Source organism: Podarcis liolepis (assembly GCF_965112155.1).
Source record: "Podarcis liolepis genome assembly, chromosome: 5".
In the NCBI taxonomy this organism is placed as follows: Eukaryota; Metazoa; Chordata; class Lepidosauria; order Squamata; family Lacertidae; genus Podarcis; species Podarcis liolepis.
The window spans coordinates 57356322-57376806 of NC_139556.1; the positions used below are offsets into that span (position 1 = coordinate 57356322).

At 43.3% G+C, this 20485-nt stretch overlaps 1 protein-coding gene and 1 long non-coding RNA gene across 2 annotated transcripts in view; one reads left to right on the forward strand and one right to left on the reverse strand.

Annotated features, from left to right (window-relative positions):
* The window catches only part of SORCS3 (sortilin related VPS10 domain containing receptor 3), a 428038-nt gene that overhangs the window by 62072 nt on the left and 345481 nt on the right, over window positions 1-20485 (reverse strand). The window contains exons 12-14 of the mRNA XM_083504742.1: window positions 18617-18693; window positions 18402-18493; window positions 12560-12667 (exon numbers count right to left, since the gene is read on the reverse strand). Coding sequence (XP_083360868.1) covers window positions 12560-12667; window positions 18402-18493; window positions 18617-18693 — 277 coding nt within the window. The remainder of the gene's footprint in view (window positions 1-12559; window positions 12668-18401; window positions 18494-18616; window positions 18694-20485) is intronic.
* Window positions 7841-10075, forward strand: LOC310707703. The gene is made up of 3 exons (XR_014526672.1): window positions 7841-8023; window positions 9484-9499; window positions 9934-10075. It is a non-coding gene; the product is annotated as an uncharacterized lncRNA (long non-coding RNA).

Consider the following 20485-nt stretch of genomic DNA (forward strand, 5'->3'; position numbering starts at 1 on the left):
TTTACCACCTGGAATACAATTTAGAGAAGCAACGGCAACAAAGGAAAAGTATATCTTTCTTACTGCCACCGCATTATCTTTTTTTTTCTTTTTTAAAAAATGTTCTGTGATGCAATCTGTCCATTTTGTAGCAAGTCAAGCTCAAGCGCCATCTGTGTTCTAGTTATCTCCCTTCCAACTTGAGCCGCTTCATGTCCCCTCTAAATCAACGGTGGTGACAAAGCTGTAGGAGATGATGCCCAGGAGCAACTGTGCGAATAGACAGTTGGCCTGTATTCTGCAAGTCCACAAAACCATCAACAGAGACATTATTGCACTCGGGGGGGGGGGGTCTGAGCAGATAAATTATAATGTGAACTATGGAGGAATACTATCAGAGGTAAGCAGAAAGGACACATAATCCAATACTAAAATGCTGAAGTAGTTCTCATTTATTGTGTCCTGTGTAGGCACCCATCTGTCTCAAAAGAAAATGAGGTATGCTTCCATGAGTGAAGTCAAACTGCTGTGGTTGCAGCACGGAAGTAACCACCTCAGGGCACAAGCCTGGGCAGTGTGTATGGAGGTCCTGGCTGTCCAGACAGCAAGACCCCCTCTTGGCCTCGCTGATGTGGTCCAAGGGAAAGCAGGGCAATACATTTGGCACCAGCTCGGCTGCAGGAGTTGCTGGAAGGAGGCGTACAAGACGCCACCCAACTGCCTTAGGGACTCCACTCCAGATGTATTGAGGGTTTACTCATTAGCCCAGTGTTTCCCAACCTTTTTTGGGCAAAGGCACACTTGTTTCATGGAAAAAATCTCGAGGCACACCACCATTACAGCCCCGTGACGTCAGCGCGCAGCGTCACGCCGGGAGGGACATGAATTGCTAGCAAATTACATAATCACCTCCTTGAGGGCTGCCTCATCTTCTCCGAAGGCAGAACCCCATTAATTAACAGCACAGACTCACACCATAGCCAAGACGAGGGGGGAAAACCTCAGTCATGCACAGTCATGCACATGTGGGGGCTAAATGAGGACGAAGACCGGGCAGAGAGCAGGGTTCAAATCACCCCACCTGGCCAGGACAATCCCTGGGTGCTCCCTTGGGCCACTCGCCTGACCCACCTCGCAGGGCTGTTGTTGCGAGGATAACACGGGGAGAACCACGCGCGCCCCCGGGAGCTCCTTGGAGGAGAAAGCGGGCGATGAATGCAATGCATGAAATATATGAGAGGCGACCAGGTTTTGCAGGTGAGGGGCCCCCGCCAGCCTCCGCTTCCAACACCCGGCGCAACGACGCCGAAGTTTCCCCCCGGGCTCGGCTCAGGGAGCAGCGCTGCTCCCCCCAGCTCCCCTTCGCCCTCCCGGCTCTCTCTGCCGCCCACTGGGGACCCCCCTCACCTGCCAAGTCCGGAGCGCCGGTGGAAGTTGCATGCATGCATGCAGGGCGCCGCGTTGCCATTGCATTGCACTGTACTCCATGCAACGCCTGCACGCATGCATTGCCTTGCACGCCCGCCAAGGGGTCTCCCCGCGGTCCGATGCGTCCCCTCCGGCGCGGATGCAGCATTGCAAAAATAAAAAACCCCAGATGCAGCCCTACCTGGGGGGCAGGCTCCGCCTCCGCCGCTCCGCCTCCGCGGGGATCCCTGGGCTCCATCCTGCCGCCCGATCTCCGCGGGGGCGCAGGCAGGCTGCGCGGGGTCTGCGCGGAAGAGCCCCTGCCCGCCCGGCCACCGCCGCTGCGCTCATTCCATGGCCGGGAGAAGAGCGCTTCAAACAAAACGCCCGGCCCGCCAGGCCACGCTGGGAAACGTAGTTCGCGCACCCCGCGCGGGCGCGGAGCCCAAGGGTGAGGGGACTACGGATCCCGGCAGCCCCCACGCCGGGGACGGAGGGGGAGAGGCCGGGTGCAGGGATGGAGGGACGGGTGGGCGAGCGAGTGAGTGAGTGGCAGCCGCCAAGCCTTGGCCGAGAGCCAGGAAGGGCCTCCCCGGAGGAGGAGGAGGAGGAGGGAGGCGCAGAGAGGGAGGGAGGGAACCCCAGGGGTCATCTAGTGACGGCGCCCCAATCGAAAATTTGACTTAAAAAATAATCTTTCAAAGTTTTTAATTTTTCCCGCGGCACAGCAGGCAACATCTCGCGGCACACTAGTGTGCCGCGGAACAGTGGTTGGGAAACACTGCATTAGCCTTTTCTTCTCCAGAAGATATCCTGCAAGGCAGCAGAGGTTTAGGATCACAGTTTTTGTTCTCCTAGATGGGATACTTTTTCAGGTTGACGAGCCCCTCTGCCCCTGTGTTATCCCATACATAGTAGGAACTTTGCAGGGGGGGAAGTGGGAAAAGATAACTTGGACCTCTAAGGGCTAATTCACATCTGCCTGCAGATCACTTGCCAAAGTTCAGTGGATAAACCAAAATTAAAACATTTTATCTTACAACACCGCCTTATACATGACAAAATATACATAATTTAAATTTTATTAAAGAGGACCTTAAGTTGGCTGTTAAGACATTAGCAGTAGTACTAATATGGTTGGTTAGGACCATATTAGTTCCATTAGGACCAGGTGGGCCTCCATCCCCATTATCTCCTTTTTCTCCTTTTGAACTGTAGATGTTACTATCTGCTATTAAACAGCTATTAAGTATTTACACAACCAGGTAGCAAAGGCAGTCACAAACTGTATTAAGTTTGGAAAAGAGGTGTACCTGGAAGACTGACAAAATAAAATGCTGATGTTCAGAGCTTAGTTAATGCTTAATCTTCAGGGAATTAACACTTGACACTTGCCTCATGAAATGAAAGTCTTGCTGATGGATATCTAACCCCCTTGAATTTCACAGAATGCATTTCTGGGATGCTTCTAATCCTTTATCATCAAAAACTTGAATGTAACCAGAGAGGACAAGATGTCCTGTTAAAAACACACACACACACACACACCCAAACATCAGACTCCCCCTGCACAAATCTCCTGAACCTGTCCTCCTCCCAGCCCATGTCCCTCCCTTGTGCCCTAAAATTCAGCTCTGGAACACAACCCTCTGAAACAGAAGAAATGGAAATCCTGTGATGGATACAACCTATTAGAGCCATTTCCCCCCACTGTAGTAAATGGAAAGACATACAAAGCTTCGGGGGGGGGGAAGGCTTCACTTGGGATCTGAAGCATTCCCCTCTGGGGCTTTGAGTAGGTTCCAAAATAAAATATTTTTAGGTTTCTAGGTTACCTAGCATAAGCAGCCAACTAAAGCAGAGCCAGCCCTGCTTAAAAGCCATTTAAACCCAGAAAAGGGGAGCACTGAGCTACATGTGCAGCTACCATTGCGCAATGCTTCATATACCACTACACAGGCTTATCCACACTTCCTCTGGTCCTGCTGCTTATCCCCAGGGGAAACCGCTCTTTAGCACTCAGTTGAAGCAAATGGAAATTGGGGTTTCCCCCGGATTGCCATTTGTTCTGATGTGTCACCAAAGAGTGGACTTTCCCCTGGAAAGAAGTGGTGCAAAGGAAAAACTACTCAGACCCATGCCTAGGAAGTGTGGGCCAAGTGGAAGTGTGGATGCGTCCGCTCTTACACAAGTGACTTGGGTTCTTTTCTGTTTGTCCCTGTGCTCTGCTAGTTCAGTAGTCACCTGCTATTTGCTTTGATGTACTCCATGTCATACTTGCAAGGTTGATTCCAGGTCAGCTTCAATACAAATCAGCTGTATACATTAGGAAGAGGCACCACTGTTATGGATGCAGACAGTAAGCAACAGATAAACATGCATGCGCGCACAGCTTTAGCTAGTAGGCTTGCCTTTATCATTGGAGGGTGAAAGCTGGGACATGAATAAAACATGAATTACAGCTCAGAAGCCAGCCTAATGGGCTGTGTAACCTCCTGATTGTTTTTTATTAGGGTTTAGATAGAATTAGCGTTCACGGAGGTCACTGGTTAAAGAGAAATTGGATGGCAGGAAAGTAAGTCAAAGAACCAGGACCTAATTGAAGCAGACACGGATTGGGAATGAGAGAGAGTAGAAGGGGAGCCAGAGTTAAATTATCTAATCATTGGCAAGATAATGCACATGGAGAAGAGGGTGGAAATAAAGGGGACATAAAAGATGAAAGATGACAGCTTAAAGGAAGATCTTCTAACCAAACACTCCATAATTCTTTCACTAAACAATAAATAGAGTCTTGGAAGAACTACTTAGAAGCCTTTCAATCATTTGATTTAATTTGTCCAGTGGTCTCGAGATTGTTATCTTGAGGGTAGAGGGTACAGCTTAGTGACTATATACTCCAGCAAAGTAAATAAGGCTAAGAATTATGGGGGAAGTGATGCATGGAGAGAAACATAAAAATATTCATAGAAGTAAACTATACATAAAACAATAATTAATGTATTCTGGACAAGTAGTGAGCTGGTATTAAAGACAAGCTAGTCTTTAATGGATTCCTGCCAGTCAACAAACTAACCTCTGTGATATCATGTAAAAACCCATCATCACCACCACCACACACACAAAATAATAACAATTAGAATCACTGAGCAAAAAGGACCAGGACTTCATCAGCCCATACTGAGGCAGAATTCTCCCTATGAACACAGCAGCCACAAGAAGCCACACCATCACCATGTATCATGACTAAGGGTGATTTAAGGTTGCTCAGGCAAGCAAGTTTTACCAAAGCAGAAGTCATATGGTGGGGAAGGAGGAAGAGACATAGTGGCTTGGTACACATGAGATGCTAAGCCAAACCACAGCTGGTTTGGGGGAAATGACTACTGCAGATACTCCTTAAGCATGTAAAAGCTGTAGACATCAAATGGAAACATGCACATATGTGATAAATTTATCACCAAATTATTACTGGATGAATTGATAATTGATCATTTGATCTGGGCAGTGCTTGATGAGGGAGGAATTTTAAAGAAGGAAGTGGAGTGGCTAGGCCAGACAAGGTCTGCCTGAAAAGGTGGGGTGGCCTTCTACCTCATCCACTTAGATCATTAGAACTGTCTGAATGGCAAAGGGTCTCTGGTTAAAAGAGTAACAAGGGAAGAAATTCATCTGAAGTCATCATGCACATCATGTATGTCAGAACATATGTCATCTGTATATATAGATATGTGTAATCTGTCGGCAAAGATTCTGTTGTCATCATAATGTAGTAATCAATGAGGGCTACAGTAAATAAGGAAAGGATCAGCCTCACACACAATGGTTTTCACCATCATTGGAGGCCCATGATATAAGCATAAGGAGAGCTCTTCTGAATACACCCAAAGGCATGATTCATCCAGCATCCTATTTCCCATGGTGGATAACTAGATGTCTCTGGGAAGCTCAAAAGCAGGACATAAAGGCAATAGCTGTTTCCCACCATTCTTTCTCAACAAGTCCTATTCAGAGGCATCTGGAGGACAGCGGGAGATGTTTCTAAAGCAATCTCTAAATTGCCCATTGTAGTCTTTATTTACAACATTATAAAAAAATAAAACCTTATCCAGCTAGTTTATTGCATAGAACAAAACAAGGGAAAATTAACTGATGGTAAAATAGTAGCATGAAGTACAGTGGTACCTCTGGATACCAACGGGATCCGTTCTGGAGCCCTGTTCGCATCCAGAAGCAAATGCAAACTGCTTCTGCGCGTGCATGGGTTGTGATTCGCTGCTTCCGCACATGCGTGTGACATCATTTTGACCGTCTGTGCATGTGCAAGCGGCGAAACTCGGAAGTAACGCGTTCTGTTACTTCCGGGTTGCTGCGGAGCACAACCTGAAAGTGCTCAACTTAAAGCACATTTAACCCGAGGTATGACTGTACACAGACTCTAAGCAATGAGTATTGAGTTGTCTCAACAATTCCAGATGGCAGTGGTGGGCACCCTTTCCCCATTGGCAGACGGTGAGACAGGAGATGCTTCACCTCTACGGTCACACAACTCCTTCCCTGATTACAGTACATACTTCCTCTGCTGCCCTAGTTCTCAGCACAGTGGGAGGGAAGGATGTGGGAAACAGAAAGCTGCATCAGTGAGAGAGACCACTCAGTTTCTCTACTTGTGACATACCTGTACTCAAGTATGACAGAAATGCCTGAGCATGCTAGGCAAATGGGAGTTTTCATGTGTGCCTAGTATGGATGTTTATGGAGAAAGCTAGAGAGTTCCAGAAAGACATCTACTTCTGCTTCATTGACTATGCAAAAGCCTTTGACTGTGTTGACCACAGCAAACTATGGCAAGTTCTTAAAGAAATGGGAGTGCCTGATCACCTCATCTGTCTCCTGAGAAATCTCTATGTGGGACAAGAAGCTACAGTTAGAACTGGATATGGAACAACTGATTGGTTCCAAATTGGGAAAGGAGTACGGCAAGGCTGTATATTGTCTCCCTGCTTATTTAACTTATATGCAGAATTCATCATGCGAAAGGCTGAGCTGGATGAATCCCAAGCCGGAGTTAAGATCGCCGGAAGAAATATCAACAACCTCAGATATGCAGATGACACAACCTTGATGGCAGAAAGTGAAGAGGAATTAAAGAACCTTTTAATGAGGGTGAAAGAGGAGAGTGCAAGATATGGTCTAAAGCAGTGTTTCCCAACCGGTGTGCCGCGGCACACTACTGTGCCGTGAGACACCGGCTGGTGTGCCGTGGGAGGGAGGCGGGTGAGTCGGGCGGTGAGAGGCGGCGGCGGCGGCGGCGAGGATCCGCGTCGAGCCGGGGGCGGCTCCGCGGTGGTGGTGCCGAGCGGCGGGGCAGCTCGCGCAAAAGGGAGGAGCGCGAGACAGCGGAGGAGGAGGAGGCCGGCATGTCCGGGCAGCAGCAGCAACAGCAGCAGCAGCAACTCCCGGCGACGGCTCCTCCTCCGCCCACTATCGCCGCCGCCGCCTCAGCTGCCCTCGCTCTGCTGCCTCCTCCCACCCCGGCAAGGGGAAGGGAAAAAACGTTCACTTTTGTGCGTCCCCCCCCCGCGTGACGCTGCGCGCTGACGTCACGGGGCGGGGCTTTAATGGTGGTGTGCCGCGAGATTTTTTTCCGGTAAGCAGGTGTGCCGTTGCCCAAAAACGTTTGGGAAACACTGGTCTAAAGCTCAATATCAAAACAACTAAGATCATGGCCACTGGTCCCATCACCTCCTGGCAAAAAGAAGGGGAAGAAATGGAGGCAGTGAGAGATTTTACTTTCTTGGGCTCCATGATCAGTGCAGATGGTGACAGCAGTCACGAAATTAAAAGACGCCTGCTCCTTGGGAGAAAGGCGATGGCAAACCTAGACAACATTTTAAAAAGCAGAGACATCACCTTGCCAACAAAGGTCCGTATAGTAAAAGCCATAGTTTTCCCAGTAGTGATGTATGGAAGTGAGAGCTGGACCATAAAGAAGGCTGATCGCCGAAGAATTGATGCTTTTGAATTATGGTGCTGGAGGAGACTCTTGAGAGTCCCATGGACTGCAAGAAGATCAAACCTCTCCATTCTGAAGGAAATCAGACCTGAGCGCTCACTGGAAGGACAGATCGTGAAGCTGAGGCTCCAATACTTTGGCCACCTCATGAGAAGAGAAGAATCCCTGGAAAAGACCCTGATGTTGGGAAAGATGGAGGGCACAAGGAGAAGGGGACGACAGAGAATGAGATGGTTGGATGGTGTTCTTGAAGCTACCAGCATGAGTTTGATCAAACTGCGGGAGGCAGTGGAGGACAGAAGTGCCTGGCGTGCTCTGGTCCATGGGGTCACGAAGAGTCGGACACGACTAAACGACTAAACAACAACAGTATGGATGTAAACTGTTGTCAATTTTATCATGATGTCTATCTGCTAAAGAAAAGTCTTTCTCCCATTCTGTTGCGCTCACGTTTTGCATTACAAACCACAATCTGACCCATTTTTTCCCCCAGGGGCAAGTCTTTAAGAAATTAATGCCAGTAACCTTCTGGGGCTCTTCAGAAGAACAGAAGTATCCACCTGTCTGAATCTTAATTATGTCTATTCAAGTCCCAATGAATTCAATGGCGCTTAGCCCCAGGTCAGTAACATTAGCACCCCAAACTGTTCTCACTGCCTTTCAGACATCCCAGGAAAAACATAAACAAGTTACAGGTGAATATCCTAGCAGCAATAGAAGATTGCTCTACCAAGTGTGAACCACTGATAGTCAGAATTACACCCAACAGTGTGTCATGGATGCCCCAGCACAAAAATGGTGGCCATAGGCAGCAATTAAATAGAAGCCATTACACTGCAATGGTGAGTAATGTCACAAAAAGCCAGCCAGACCCAGACACACACCCCCACACACACACAGAGGGAGAGGGAGAGGGAGAGGGAGAGGGGAGGGAGAGAGAGAGAGAGAGAGAGAGAGAGAGAGAGAGAGAGAGAGAGAGAGAGAGAGATGCATTGTTCTCTTCTCTCAGTGGAGTGCCTACAAATGCACTGAGAAAGATTTCCCACCTAGCTGTGAAGGAGACTTCTCAAAATAAGTGAAGGAAATGAGATGGACAGGAGAGACCCAGATGCTGAATGCTAATTTATCTTAATAGCTACAAAGAAGATCTTGATTCCATCTCTGTCTAGGTGCTGAAACTGTTTAGAAAATAGCCATTCAACTGCATAACAATGGAAGAGGCATTTTCCTTAAAGGGTTGGCATGAGTGTGAAAACACAGCAAATGACATGCCAAGGAGTGATCTCCAAGCTACCAAATACGCCAAGTGCAATTAGCAGCATAATCTGCTGAACATATAATTACAAGGGTGCTCTATTCAGGCCGGATTTACAGATTAGTCAGTTGGTTGCGCCTGCAAAAAAAGGAAAGAAAGATGGGAAGAGACATTAATGGAATATCAAAATATAAGTTTGCTGAATGACAAATCAAGGCTTTAGAATGGGGGGGGGGGGCTTTCTTCCAAAATGTGTCTCCGATGTTCTAAACAGCTTTGTGTGACATTTGCTTCAAAAGGATTCCTGGTTACATGAAAAATAGCTCTGAACGAGAAGAGAGAGGGAACTGAGCATTAATTTTTAATGGAATTTCCCCCAAGCATATCATTCCTTCTTTGTTTTTTTTTTAAATTTATTCTTCTGGGTTTTTTGTGTTTTTCTTTGCTTACTCTTGTTCATGAAAGGCTGACAGACTCTCAGCCTTGACAAGGGACATTTCCATTCTGATCAAAAGCAGGTACGGCATTGATAGCAGAATAAAAGGCTTGCACTCTGCAACATATTCTTATGTCCGCTTGCCTAGTGCTTTAGGGCCTATCCCAAGGACAGAGATGGACTCTGTGGTTCAAGGTTCAATGATAAAATGAAAAGAGGAGAGCTAAGCCTCTGAATCGTGAGCCAGGCACTGTTGTCCAGCCTCATATAGCCCTGAAAACCGAACTGTGAACTGAAATCTAGACTAGCTCAATTGTGCACTTTGTAGTCTCTTATCAAAGCACGTTTGAGACAGAGTTATGTTTGCAGCCTGAAATGCTTTATCTTTAGGGAACAGAAACATCTCGTAAGATTATCTTCATCATGAAGCTTGGGAAGCCAAGCATTTGGAACAGAGTTAGCCAATAATTCATTCTACATCAATATGGGGAAACCCATCATAATTTGGTATCAAGATAAATCCTCGGGTAATTGCTTGAGCAATTAATTGTACAACAGGCTAATTATCTATGTACATGTATTTGGCTTTAAAAGAGGTTGCAAAGCAAATGGAAATGGGGGGGGGTGCACACCCCACACCCCCAAAAGCACATTAATGCTAAACATGCTGCGAAGGAATGGAACTTTTCGGCCATTTTGTGCCAGTTCTCAGTTGTAGAATGGATGCTTTCTGTTTAGAGCCTGCTCTTGCCAGAGGGTTCAAAAAGTCATAGAAGGTAAATTTCAAGAAGCTGAAAGGGGAAGAGAAACCCGGGTACAACAGGGATCAGAAATCAGAAGATAGAAGCCAAGATGGAGAATGTTGCAGGGGATCTAGACTTGAGAGACCGAAGAAGCTGAACCGAAAGCAAGAAGGCTGTTAGCTGCACTGCCAATGAACTATGATGAGGGGAAATAAATTGCTTTATTGCTAAGTCTTGGCTACAGTAGGGAAATAATAGACTATTGTCATGATGTGAGATTTTGGGAAAGCTAAATCTAGGGAAATATTGTATTTTATACAGCTATTTTATACAGACATGATGATGTCTCCTAGGTTAGGAAGTTTTCAGCTGTCTGGAAATGCTGAGTGTACAGAATAAATTTACCCAATGTAGATTGTTCAGTGCTCCCTTTGATAGCTATCCATACTCCCCGGCTTCTGTCTCACACATCCAGAACACTGGCTTTCACTTGACATCATTTTTATGAAAGCAGAAGCTGGGGTGTGTTTTTCTTTTCCAGATGCCATATCTAACACTCATCCACCCACCTACACAGCAATTTTGCTATAGATAACGACTGTTTTCACATTTCCAGTGCAGCCACATTTCCTTGGAAATAAAATCCTGACATACCTACAAACAAAAAAAGAGGAAGGGAAACAGACCATTTTGTGAAACCGTAGCTTTGTCTCCTGCTGACATATCATTATCCACTGGACAAACTGAGAAGCCACTGCTAACAACATAATAAGGAATCTAAGCACATTGCACTCTCTCAGGTGTGAAGTAGCCAAACCAAGATAAAGCTTAATGGCTTGTCACTTTAAAATAAGCTGTTTGCCTTTACCAAATATGCTGCCTGAATCCTTTCCCCTGTAGTAAGATTGGCTTAGTACTAGAAACGGCATGCTTCTACAGCATACTTATTTTAACATAGAGTTTCTTCACCTTGTTGCACTAGAATACAGTTTTTGAAAAGGAAATTGGTAGTCCAAGCAGGTTAATGTAAAGAGATCTCCCCACTGTTCTTGTCAATGACTCTTTTAGAGTCTGAAAGCAGCAATAATTCTACATTAAATTGACCAGAGAAGTTCTGAAGGAGTAGATGCGGCAGCTGCAGCAGCAATCCAGCATATTGACCTGAGCCTCCCTAGAACCTGGAACCAACATCCTATGCCCTTTTCTGTGTGACCCCTCCAAGAGATATTTATAGGGGAGTAACAAGACAATAGGCTTTTTCCATGGCTGCCCTCCAGTCAGGGAATGCTATCCCCATGGAAGTTTGCTTGCCAATGACTGTCATCTTTTCAATGCCAGGCCAATAAATTTTTTTTATATTTTTATTTTTATTTTATTTTATTATTAATTAATTATTATTATTATTATTATTATTATTATTATTATTATTATTATTATTTATACCCCACCCATCTGGAGGGGTTTCCCCAGCCATTCTGGGCTGGGGAACATACTATTAAAAACACAATAAAACATCAAACATCAAAAATTAGCATTTGGACAATATAAATGGTCTAAATATCAGTAGCTGTTTCTAGTGTTCATTCTCGATGTAGATGAGTATCATGGATGAACACTTTTAGTTTATTTGCCTTGCTTTAATGATATGTAATATTGTATTTTATTTTTCTTGTTATTTGCCTTGGGATGCCTTTTGGCTACGTGAAGTGATGAATAAGTTTAATAAACTTTATTTAATAAAACTAATAAAAAAGCTAATGCCTAATAAAGGTCCTACAGCTTGTTCAGTCATATTCTTAGGTCCAGACAAGAGGTGAGTATGGATGAATAGGAATGGGCAAATATGTCCATTTTTGGTTTCTCATTTTTCCCCAATCTTAAGTTCAGTTCTCAACATTTCTACATAGGCTTTTGATTATTTTTTTAAGGCCCTCAGGAAAAATCACCAACTTTTAATTGTAAATTCCCCATAATTATCTATGCAATATTATCAAATTTTTGCAAAACACTTTCCCCTAAAATGATGCATCTTTGTATGTTCCTTTCACTAATATATACATTTATATTTCACTCTTGTATACCAATATGCATGATTATACACATTACTTGGCTGGAGAACTGCATTTCAAAATTCAGAGGAAATTGAATTTCAGAGGTTGGCTGTGTTTTGCTTTCAATATTGTGTTGGAAAGTGTGAGTGCAAACTTGAATTGCAAACTTAAAATGCAAACTGAATTGAATTTCTCCTTATCCCTACAGGTAAGGCTAATGTTGGGCTTAATATCTGGAGCTATTAAGGGCTTATAGGACAAAACAAATGCCTCAAACTGTGCACTGAAAATCAAAGTTCCAGGCACAAATGAGATGGATGAGATAAACTAAAACTCCCATTTACTGTGAGCATGAAAATCAGGAGCATATTCACAGAAATCAGATTGTTTAGCCACTGCTTATAAGAGAGAACTGGTAACCTAGACTTTGATCGGTTCTGTAAATAAGGGGAGCTTGTTTCTGCATTGCATGCATTTGATCTGGCATCCAAGGAAACAATGTACTACAGAAGTGCAACTATCAAAGCTGTTGGGGGTTGGGGAGAGAGAGGATACAATTATTAATGAAGCGTAAGAGCCAGCATACAGACAGCCTCGCCCTGAAATGAACCCAGCCAAAGAGGCACAAACCCACTGTCTTGCCAAGGCACCTTGATCAACTCTGCAACTTACGTCATTATCTGTGATTCTATGCCTGGCTCCACGAGGGACCCATCCACAAAGAGAGGTTTTGATGTGAAGCCATATTTATTCCAAGTCCTTCCTTCATCGAAACTCACCCTGGGATTGAGAGAGAGGAGATAAATGCACATAAAAGGGTTTCACTGGAGCCATTTCCAAAGTAATTAAGCACCTTCTGAGGATGGTGAGCGACAATAACTGGATTTATAAACAGGCGCCAATCTTCACTGCCTTGGCTTGTTATTAATTAATGCTGTGCTTTGAGGCACTTTGAAGAAATAACGTGCCATGAACAGTTATCAAAGTCAAAGAGGGATGGTGCTGCCCAAATTGAATACCGGCTTAGCTCCAATCAGGAGAAATTGGATCCTGCAACAGAAGACGTCACTTCAGCAAGTGCAGGCAACTACTGCCTATTAGTTTGTTGCAGGAGCGAATGGTTTTTTTTTTAAATAATCAAAGGCAGGTTTTATGTTCTCACAAAAATTTTACCACATTTACTATTTTGAACACTCTATGCAAAATTCTTCTTGATTTAAATATGCATTGTGTTAGGTACAAAGTTAAAACTTCAACCGTTATTCAAAAAGGAAAGAAACATAGTGTGAATGTATTGCAACTCTGCGAGTAAGAATGTATGCGGACTGAAATATGAAAACTCAAGCAAAAATAAATAAATAAAGTGTTCTGGGAATACAACACATTGAATTATCTTGTCAAACATCGCTGAACTAGGAATGCTTGAGGAATCCAATCTTCTGCTTTCTGTTATGACCTGACTTAACCCACACCTCCAGGACCAATCTATGGTCCTGTGGACAACGTGATCTACAAACAAATATTCAGACAGAGTTCTTGTTTTTTGTTTTAAAGAAACATGAACAAAATGTGTGTGTGTGTGTGTGTGTGTGTGTGTGTGTAAGAAAAATGAATTTAGAAATCTGCATTTTCAGATAAGATGATGAGCTTTAAAATATGTTTTCAAAAACATATTAACTGTGGGGATTTTTTTTAGTACAGAAATAGATAAGTTTATGAGTGAGCACATGCAAAAGTGATAGAGACTAGAAAACCTGATAAGGCAGTATATATGACTGCAGATATAAGTTTACCAGTGTGCATGTGCACTTGTGTATGTTAAGAAGCTACTGCGAAAAAGCAGTCAGCACAATTGCAGCAAGATTATTTCTGTCAATATAATTGCATCAAGATTATTTGCATATGCACAGGAGCACACATGCACATCAAAAAACATGTCAAAAAAGAATCCTGATGCACTCTTATGCACAATAGTATCAATATTATTTTTTTCCTGTTTGATCAATGCACATCAGCTCACCAGTAATATAAAAGAAGAGGGAAAGCAATTGAATTGGAGTAGGTGGAGCCTGAGGCAAACCATGCATATTCCAATTCCAGAATTAAACATAGAAATTATCCTAGTTATAGTTGGAGGAATGGAGCACAAGGAAGAACAAACTACACATTTTCATTGTCTAGTGAATAGGTTTTCTCTGACATTTTTATTTACTTATTTTTACAAATTAAATGTGGCCTCAGAGGTCGCAATTTGGAAAGGAGGAACAAGGCAAAGGCTTCATAGTCCCTTTTCATCCAGCTACAATATCACCACCCCCATTCCTCATACAAACACACACACACACACCGGGGGGGGGGGTTGGTGAGAAAACAATGGGAGAGGAAAAAGTTAAGAAACCCCTCCCTTCACACAAATGCCCCCAAGTGCAGCCTTCAGAGCTGCATTTGATTAAAAAAAATAAATTGAAGAGGAACCACACAGAACTACCACACAAAGTTTGATCCTTATTTACAATGGGTAGGATTTTACTCTGCTTATTCCACTGTAGTTCATGGCTATATTTGATATGAGATTTCTTTTCCCCCTGCAGAACTGTCTTCACTGAGTTTTGGATTCAAAAAGCGGAAGCCCCTGTGGAATCCACACTATCCTTCTGTAAATCCCAGAAAAGCCAAGTCAAAGTCTTAAAGTCTTGATGGTGGAGGATGTTTCATAGAATCAAGCCTTGGGCAGACTTGTCAACATATGGTCGGTCTCTTTCAAATATTTTTTCACCTCTAATAACCATCCCATCCCATTCCTACATATATACCCTCCCTCTCCCTAGAACTCATAGACATCCAGTGAAGCTGAATGTTTGAATATTTGGGACAGAAAAAAAGAAAGTACTTTGTCACCCGGTGCATAGTTAAACTATGGAACTCTCTTTTGCAGGAGGCAGTGAAGGTCACCAACCTGGATGGCCTTAAAAGATGATTAGACAGATTATAATTCTATTCATGGCTACTAGCCATGATGGAGGCTTTGCTCTGCCTCCACAGTTGGAGGCAGTAATGCTTCTAAATACCAGTTGCTGGAAACTGCAGGAGAGCAGAATACTCTGCTGCTTAGCTCCTCCTTGCAGGTTTCCCACAGGCATGTGGTTGGCCACTGTACGGGCAATCTATCCAGAAGGTTGGAAATCTGTATTTCGATGAGATAGCGCTCTAACATGGTTATCATTCCTGCTCCTGTTTGTCCCCCCCCCCTAAGCTCTTTGATGGCTGAAGAACAGCCTTTAATTTCCTAGTCCTAATCTGTTGGAAGGAAGCCATATTGCTGGTACCTTCGTGACCCCATGGACCAGAGCACGCCAGGCACTCCTGTCTTCTACTGCCTCCCGCAGTTTGGTCAAACTCATGCTGGTAGCTTCGAGAACACCATCCAACCATCTCATCCTCTGTCGTCCCCTTCTCCTTGTGCCCTCCATCTTTCCCAACATCAGGGTCTTTTCCAGGGCGTCTTCTCTTCTCATGAGGTGGCTAAAGTATTGCTTCAGGATCTGTCCTTCCAGTGAGAACTCAGGGCTGATTTCCTTAAGAATGGATAGGTTTGATCTTCTTGCAGTCCATTGGGAGATATAGCTAATGAATAATCTGCATGTAGCTAGTAGCACATAGGCCAGGAATAGGCAAACTCGGCCCTCCAGCTGTTTTGGGACTTCAGTTCCCATCACCCCTGACAACTGGTCCTGTTAGCTAGGAATGATGGGAGTTGTAGTCCCAAAACATCTGGAGGGCCAAGTTTGCCTATGCTTGGCGTAGGCAGTCAGGCAAGCTATGCAGGCGGTTAGCTATTTATAAATCAGATAGTGTTGGGCCGAGTTTGGAGAAGCTCGTGCATGGACTGATGGCTGCAGGGCCGTGCAAACTGAGGCTACCTGGGGGAGTCACTTTGCCACTTCTTGAGGGCTTCCAAGTGGCAGATCAAAGTGCTTGCTTGGTCATGGATATATTGCTTGCTATTTAGAATAAAATCTTTAATCTTCTCACTCACTTGTGTTTTGTATTGCCTCTGAATCTCATTTTAAAAGAACCACCTTGCATTTGGCAAGACAGCCACTGTGAAAACCGGATGCTGGTCTAGATGGGCCATTTGTCTGATCCAGCAGGGCTCTTCTTATGTTCTTATTCATTAAAGCAAATATTTATTAAATGTGTATTTTCTCTTAAATGAAAATGTGCATGTTGATATGTTTAAATTACCAAGAACTGGGTCACAACATTCAGAGAAGAGCCAAATCTAATGGATAACTAAGTTCTGATCTATTATCTTTGAGAGTTGTCTGAGAGTTGCGGATCAGGTGATGATGTAGAGGAATTTGTAAAGATTGGATCCTCAGGAACCTCTAATGACATACTTGAACATCAGCATACATTATATAAAAAAGCACCATGCAGATCCCTTCCGTCTAATCAACTGATTAGTGAGCAACAAGTCAGTCAATGCATTTAGATTCCAAAGACAGATGAATTGAAAATTGGATTTGGAACTGAAAATTTAAATCTGCTTGACAGTATAGCATGACAGCTTATTGATGGATAGATTTTATTTTAACATCTATATCTTGTTCAGCTATCTAAAAGCAGGCTCTTGAAGGCTCATAAATAAAATAAAACAAATGAACAAGCTGCTGGTTATTCGGTTAGTTTCTTTGGAGCTAAGAAAATGTCTATAACATTGGAAAACAGAGCTAATGCAAATACTTTTTACATTGAAAGGCAACATTTCAGAGAACAGAAAGCTTTCATTGAAAGAGCAGCACTCCTCTAGAAAGAAAGATTCAGTGTGAAATTGTGATCAGTCTCCTTCTCTTAGCAAAACACAGTGAAAACTGTTCTGCCTACCACTTTAAAAGAGCTGACCATTTTAATCCTTGTCTTCCACCAAAGATCACTAAAATGAAATAGTTTCATGGTGGAGTGAGCACACCCACCCCACGCTCCTTTAGATCAACCCTACTGAAAATATGCTAAAATGGTATTATAGCATACCATTGAAAGTGACTTCAGATATTTTATTTAATCTGGTGGTTTTGGTTATCACTTAATAAATTGCAATTCTTCACTTTAGCAAAAGACCCCATAATTAAGAACATGCAAATTTGTCTATGTCTGTTGCTTACCACTTTCCCATTTCCCATCATCGTAATTTCGTAATTTGATTCTGTGTGTGACTCCCCACCCCAAAAAAATGCATTTCAGCAAAAATACATATTCAAACGTACATTTGCCCTCAAAATAAGTAGTTAAATATGTATGCTGATGCATTTAACTTTTCCCATCCCCAACACAGCATTGCAACATTCAGTGAAGAACAAAATCTGATGGCTATTGAAGTTCTGATCTGCACATTCACCCGAGAGGTGCTGATCAAGTCATTTTGCATAGGAACTTGCAAAGATCAATTTTCTCCAGCATCCCTAGCCATAATGGGGAACAAAATGCTTGAAGAAATGAAGTTTGAACTTTCAGTTTAAAGTTCATTGTCTTCTTTCAAAGCCCCAAGACCACCACTCCCACCATGAGTGATAGAAGCTAAAGGGCACTATTCATTAATAACTCCACATTGTGACTACAGCAAAGCTGTATTATTATTTGAATGAAAGCCATAATGCCTCATTTTGTACAGAGAGGCACAAGTGTCCATCTGCAAGATTATTTTGATTAACACACACAGGGTGTTTAGATGTCAGTTCCTGAAAGCTCTTCTCCCTTCAATTTTCTCCATTAACAGCTTCAGAAGCTGGAGCAGGTCAGTCCATTAGAAGAAGCACAACTCAGTGCAATGTATATTGCAGACAGCAGTGTTATAATTGTAAGTACCAACAGAAATTCTATTTATACACTGTGGCAAAAGAGGATTTTTCAAAGAGCAATGGAATAGTTGATGTATAGATGGGATGTGTGGCTGTTCTATTGCATATTGTCTGTTAACTCTTGCTTTTTTTTCTAATGCCATTCAGTTAAGGTTGCAATCCTGTGCACATCCGCCAGGAAATCATCTCCATTAAACATAGAGGGACTAACTCCTGTTTTAATGCAATTTTAACTTTTTGTAAGCCACCCTAGGAAACTCTTGAAAGGAAGTGCATAAATCAAATAAATTAATAACAAATAATAATAGAATGTGCTGGTTGTGGAATTTCTCTTCCTTATCTGGAATTAGCTTTAATTGTCATTTGTTTAATATGCAATTGTTCTTCAATGCTGTTCAACAGCCTTTTCACCCTTTCAGATCAGGAATATAAGGCATAACTGTGTTAATAAGTAACAGTTAAATTTTTAAGGTACCTTTAAGCAAGTCACTATCATTTTTCTTTTTTTAGAAATATTCTTAAGAAAGGGCTATAGCAAGTAGTAGAACATCTGATAATGTTATTCAGTGGAAGGAACCATGAAAGAGTCAGTTCAAAGTCTGCTATTAGAAGAAAACCTCCTCTGTTAAGGAATATGTTAAAGAAATTATTCTTACCACAAATGGACAATGGGCATTGATGTATGTTTCATGGCTACAAGTGCTCCACCCCAGTCAAGGAACCACACATTGTACTCTTCCTCAAAGATCTGCAATTATGTAAGATATAGCATGAATTGTAGAGTCCTTCCAAAACCTATGAAATAACTAGAAACATTTATATATATATTTGCAGAAAATTCAGATGTTCCTTAAACCTCTATAGGAATTACCTGTCTCCAGGAGTTTCCTCCATCTGAAGAAACAAACATGCCAACATCTGTGTATGATAATTCTGGACCCACATTGCCTGAAATACAAGCAGACACATATATAATAAGCTCCTGTGTGGTTAGAGGGGAATCACACTTTTCCCTCAGCAAATCAACTGCAGAAAGCAGTACTCCCCTGCCCTTAATCCAGAGATTATAGGAAACCACTGTGGAGCAGGTGGAAGGAGTGAGTGAAAAGCCATAAAACATGGAATGAACTAACTGAAAACCATGGCTCAGTGGATTTGTGTTTATGCTGAGTCATGCTGAGGTTTATTTGCAATGAATTTAATTATAAAAGAGTGTGTTCCATTTAATAAGGTTGTTTTTTAAAAACAACAACAACATGTAATTGTTATGGTTATACATACAGCCATAAATAAAGGTAAAGGTACCCCTGCCCGTACGGGCCAGTCTTGACAGACTCTAGGGTTGTGCGCTCATCTCACTCTATAGGCCGGGAGCCAGCACCGTCCGCAGACACTTCCGGGTCACGTGGCCAGCGTGACGAAACTGCTCTGGCGAACCGGCACCAGAGCAGCACACGGAAGCACCGTTTACCTTCCGGCTACAAAGCGGTACCTATTTATCTACTTGCACTTGGGGGTGCTTTCGAACTGCTAGGTGGGCAGGAGCTGGGACCGAACGACAGGAGCTCACCCCGCCATGGGGATTCGAACTGACGACCATGCGGTCGGCAAGTCCTAGGCGCTAGGTTTTACCCACAGCGCCACCCGCCTCCCTAGCCATAAATAGCAGGCAAGCAAACAAGACCCCGTTAAATCATTTAAAAACAATCTGATGCTTTAGCCAATTAATTTGCATTAATTTGCATTTAACTTGAACACGTCATGAAATTGAAGGAATTGGATGAGGGAGAGTGATCCCCCCTCCATTTACCTCTTTATATTTCTAAACAAACTCAGAAGGTAATAAGAAGCAAATACAACCAACAGAATCCCTCCTAACTCAACTGAAGCAAAGTTTACCATATCCCTTCATGGTGTATCTGATTCTACACTGAATTTTTCCATGTCTTAGTTAACAAATGAGGAACCTGTGGCTCAACAGACCTTGTGGACTACAGCTGTCACCATCCCTGACAATTGGCAACGCAGATTGAGTCACAGGTTCCCTAACCCTGAGCCGGAGGAGTAACTAATGCAAAACAGCTGTAATTCTGCTCCTTTGGGGCATTTCCCCATCTCTGCCGTCACTCAACAAAACTATCTATGAGCCACATAACACCCAGGCACAACATAGGCTGCCTCCGTTTCCCTGGGAATTTACTAACATAACACACCTAACAGCAATGTTGAAATTCAGACCCCAATTTCCTTTCTCAGCTGTTGCATGCCACATCCTGATTTTGTGTTAAAATTCCACAACTACATATCCCTTCCCTGGAACTGTTTTGCATTTGGTGGAGTGCTACTTCTGTGTCTGCTGCAGCTTGGCAGATCATTCCAGGAGTACTCAAAAGAACCACTCAGAACTTCAACTCAAGAGATGTCAGACTTCTCCTCAATCCTTCTTTTGTTGAAGTGAGTTTAGTAAATCTGACATAAAATTCAGGGCTAGATACAGCTAACCCAGAAGCTAGTGCAAGGACTCCCACCCCTTCTTCCCCCACTTGCCTCCTCCGGCACGTCTCCCACGATGGAATTCAACCTGTTTGTCTGTATGTGGAGCACAGAATACTCAGGTTTTTCTCAAAGCCTACATCCAACAACTGGGTTTAAAAGCTCTATGATACACAATGACTTTCAGGTGAAATAACTGACACCGTGTCTTTATTTCCTATCATTCCATACCCTGCAGGGTGGCTAA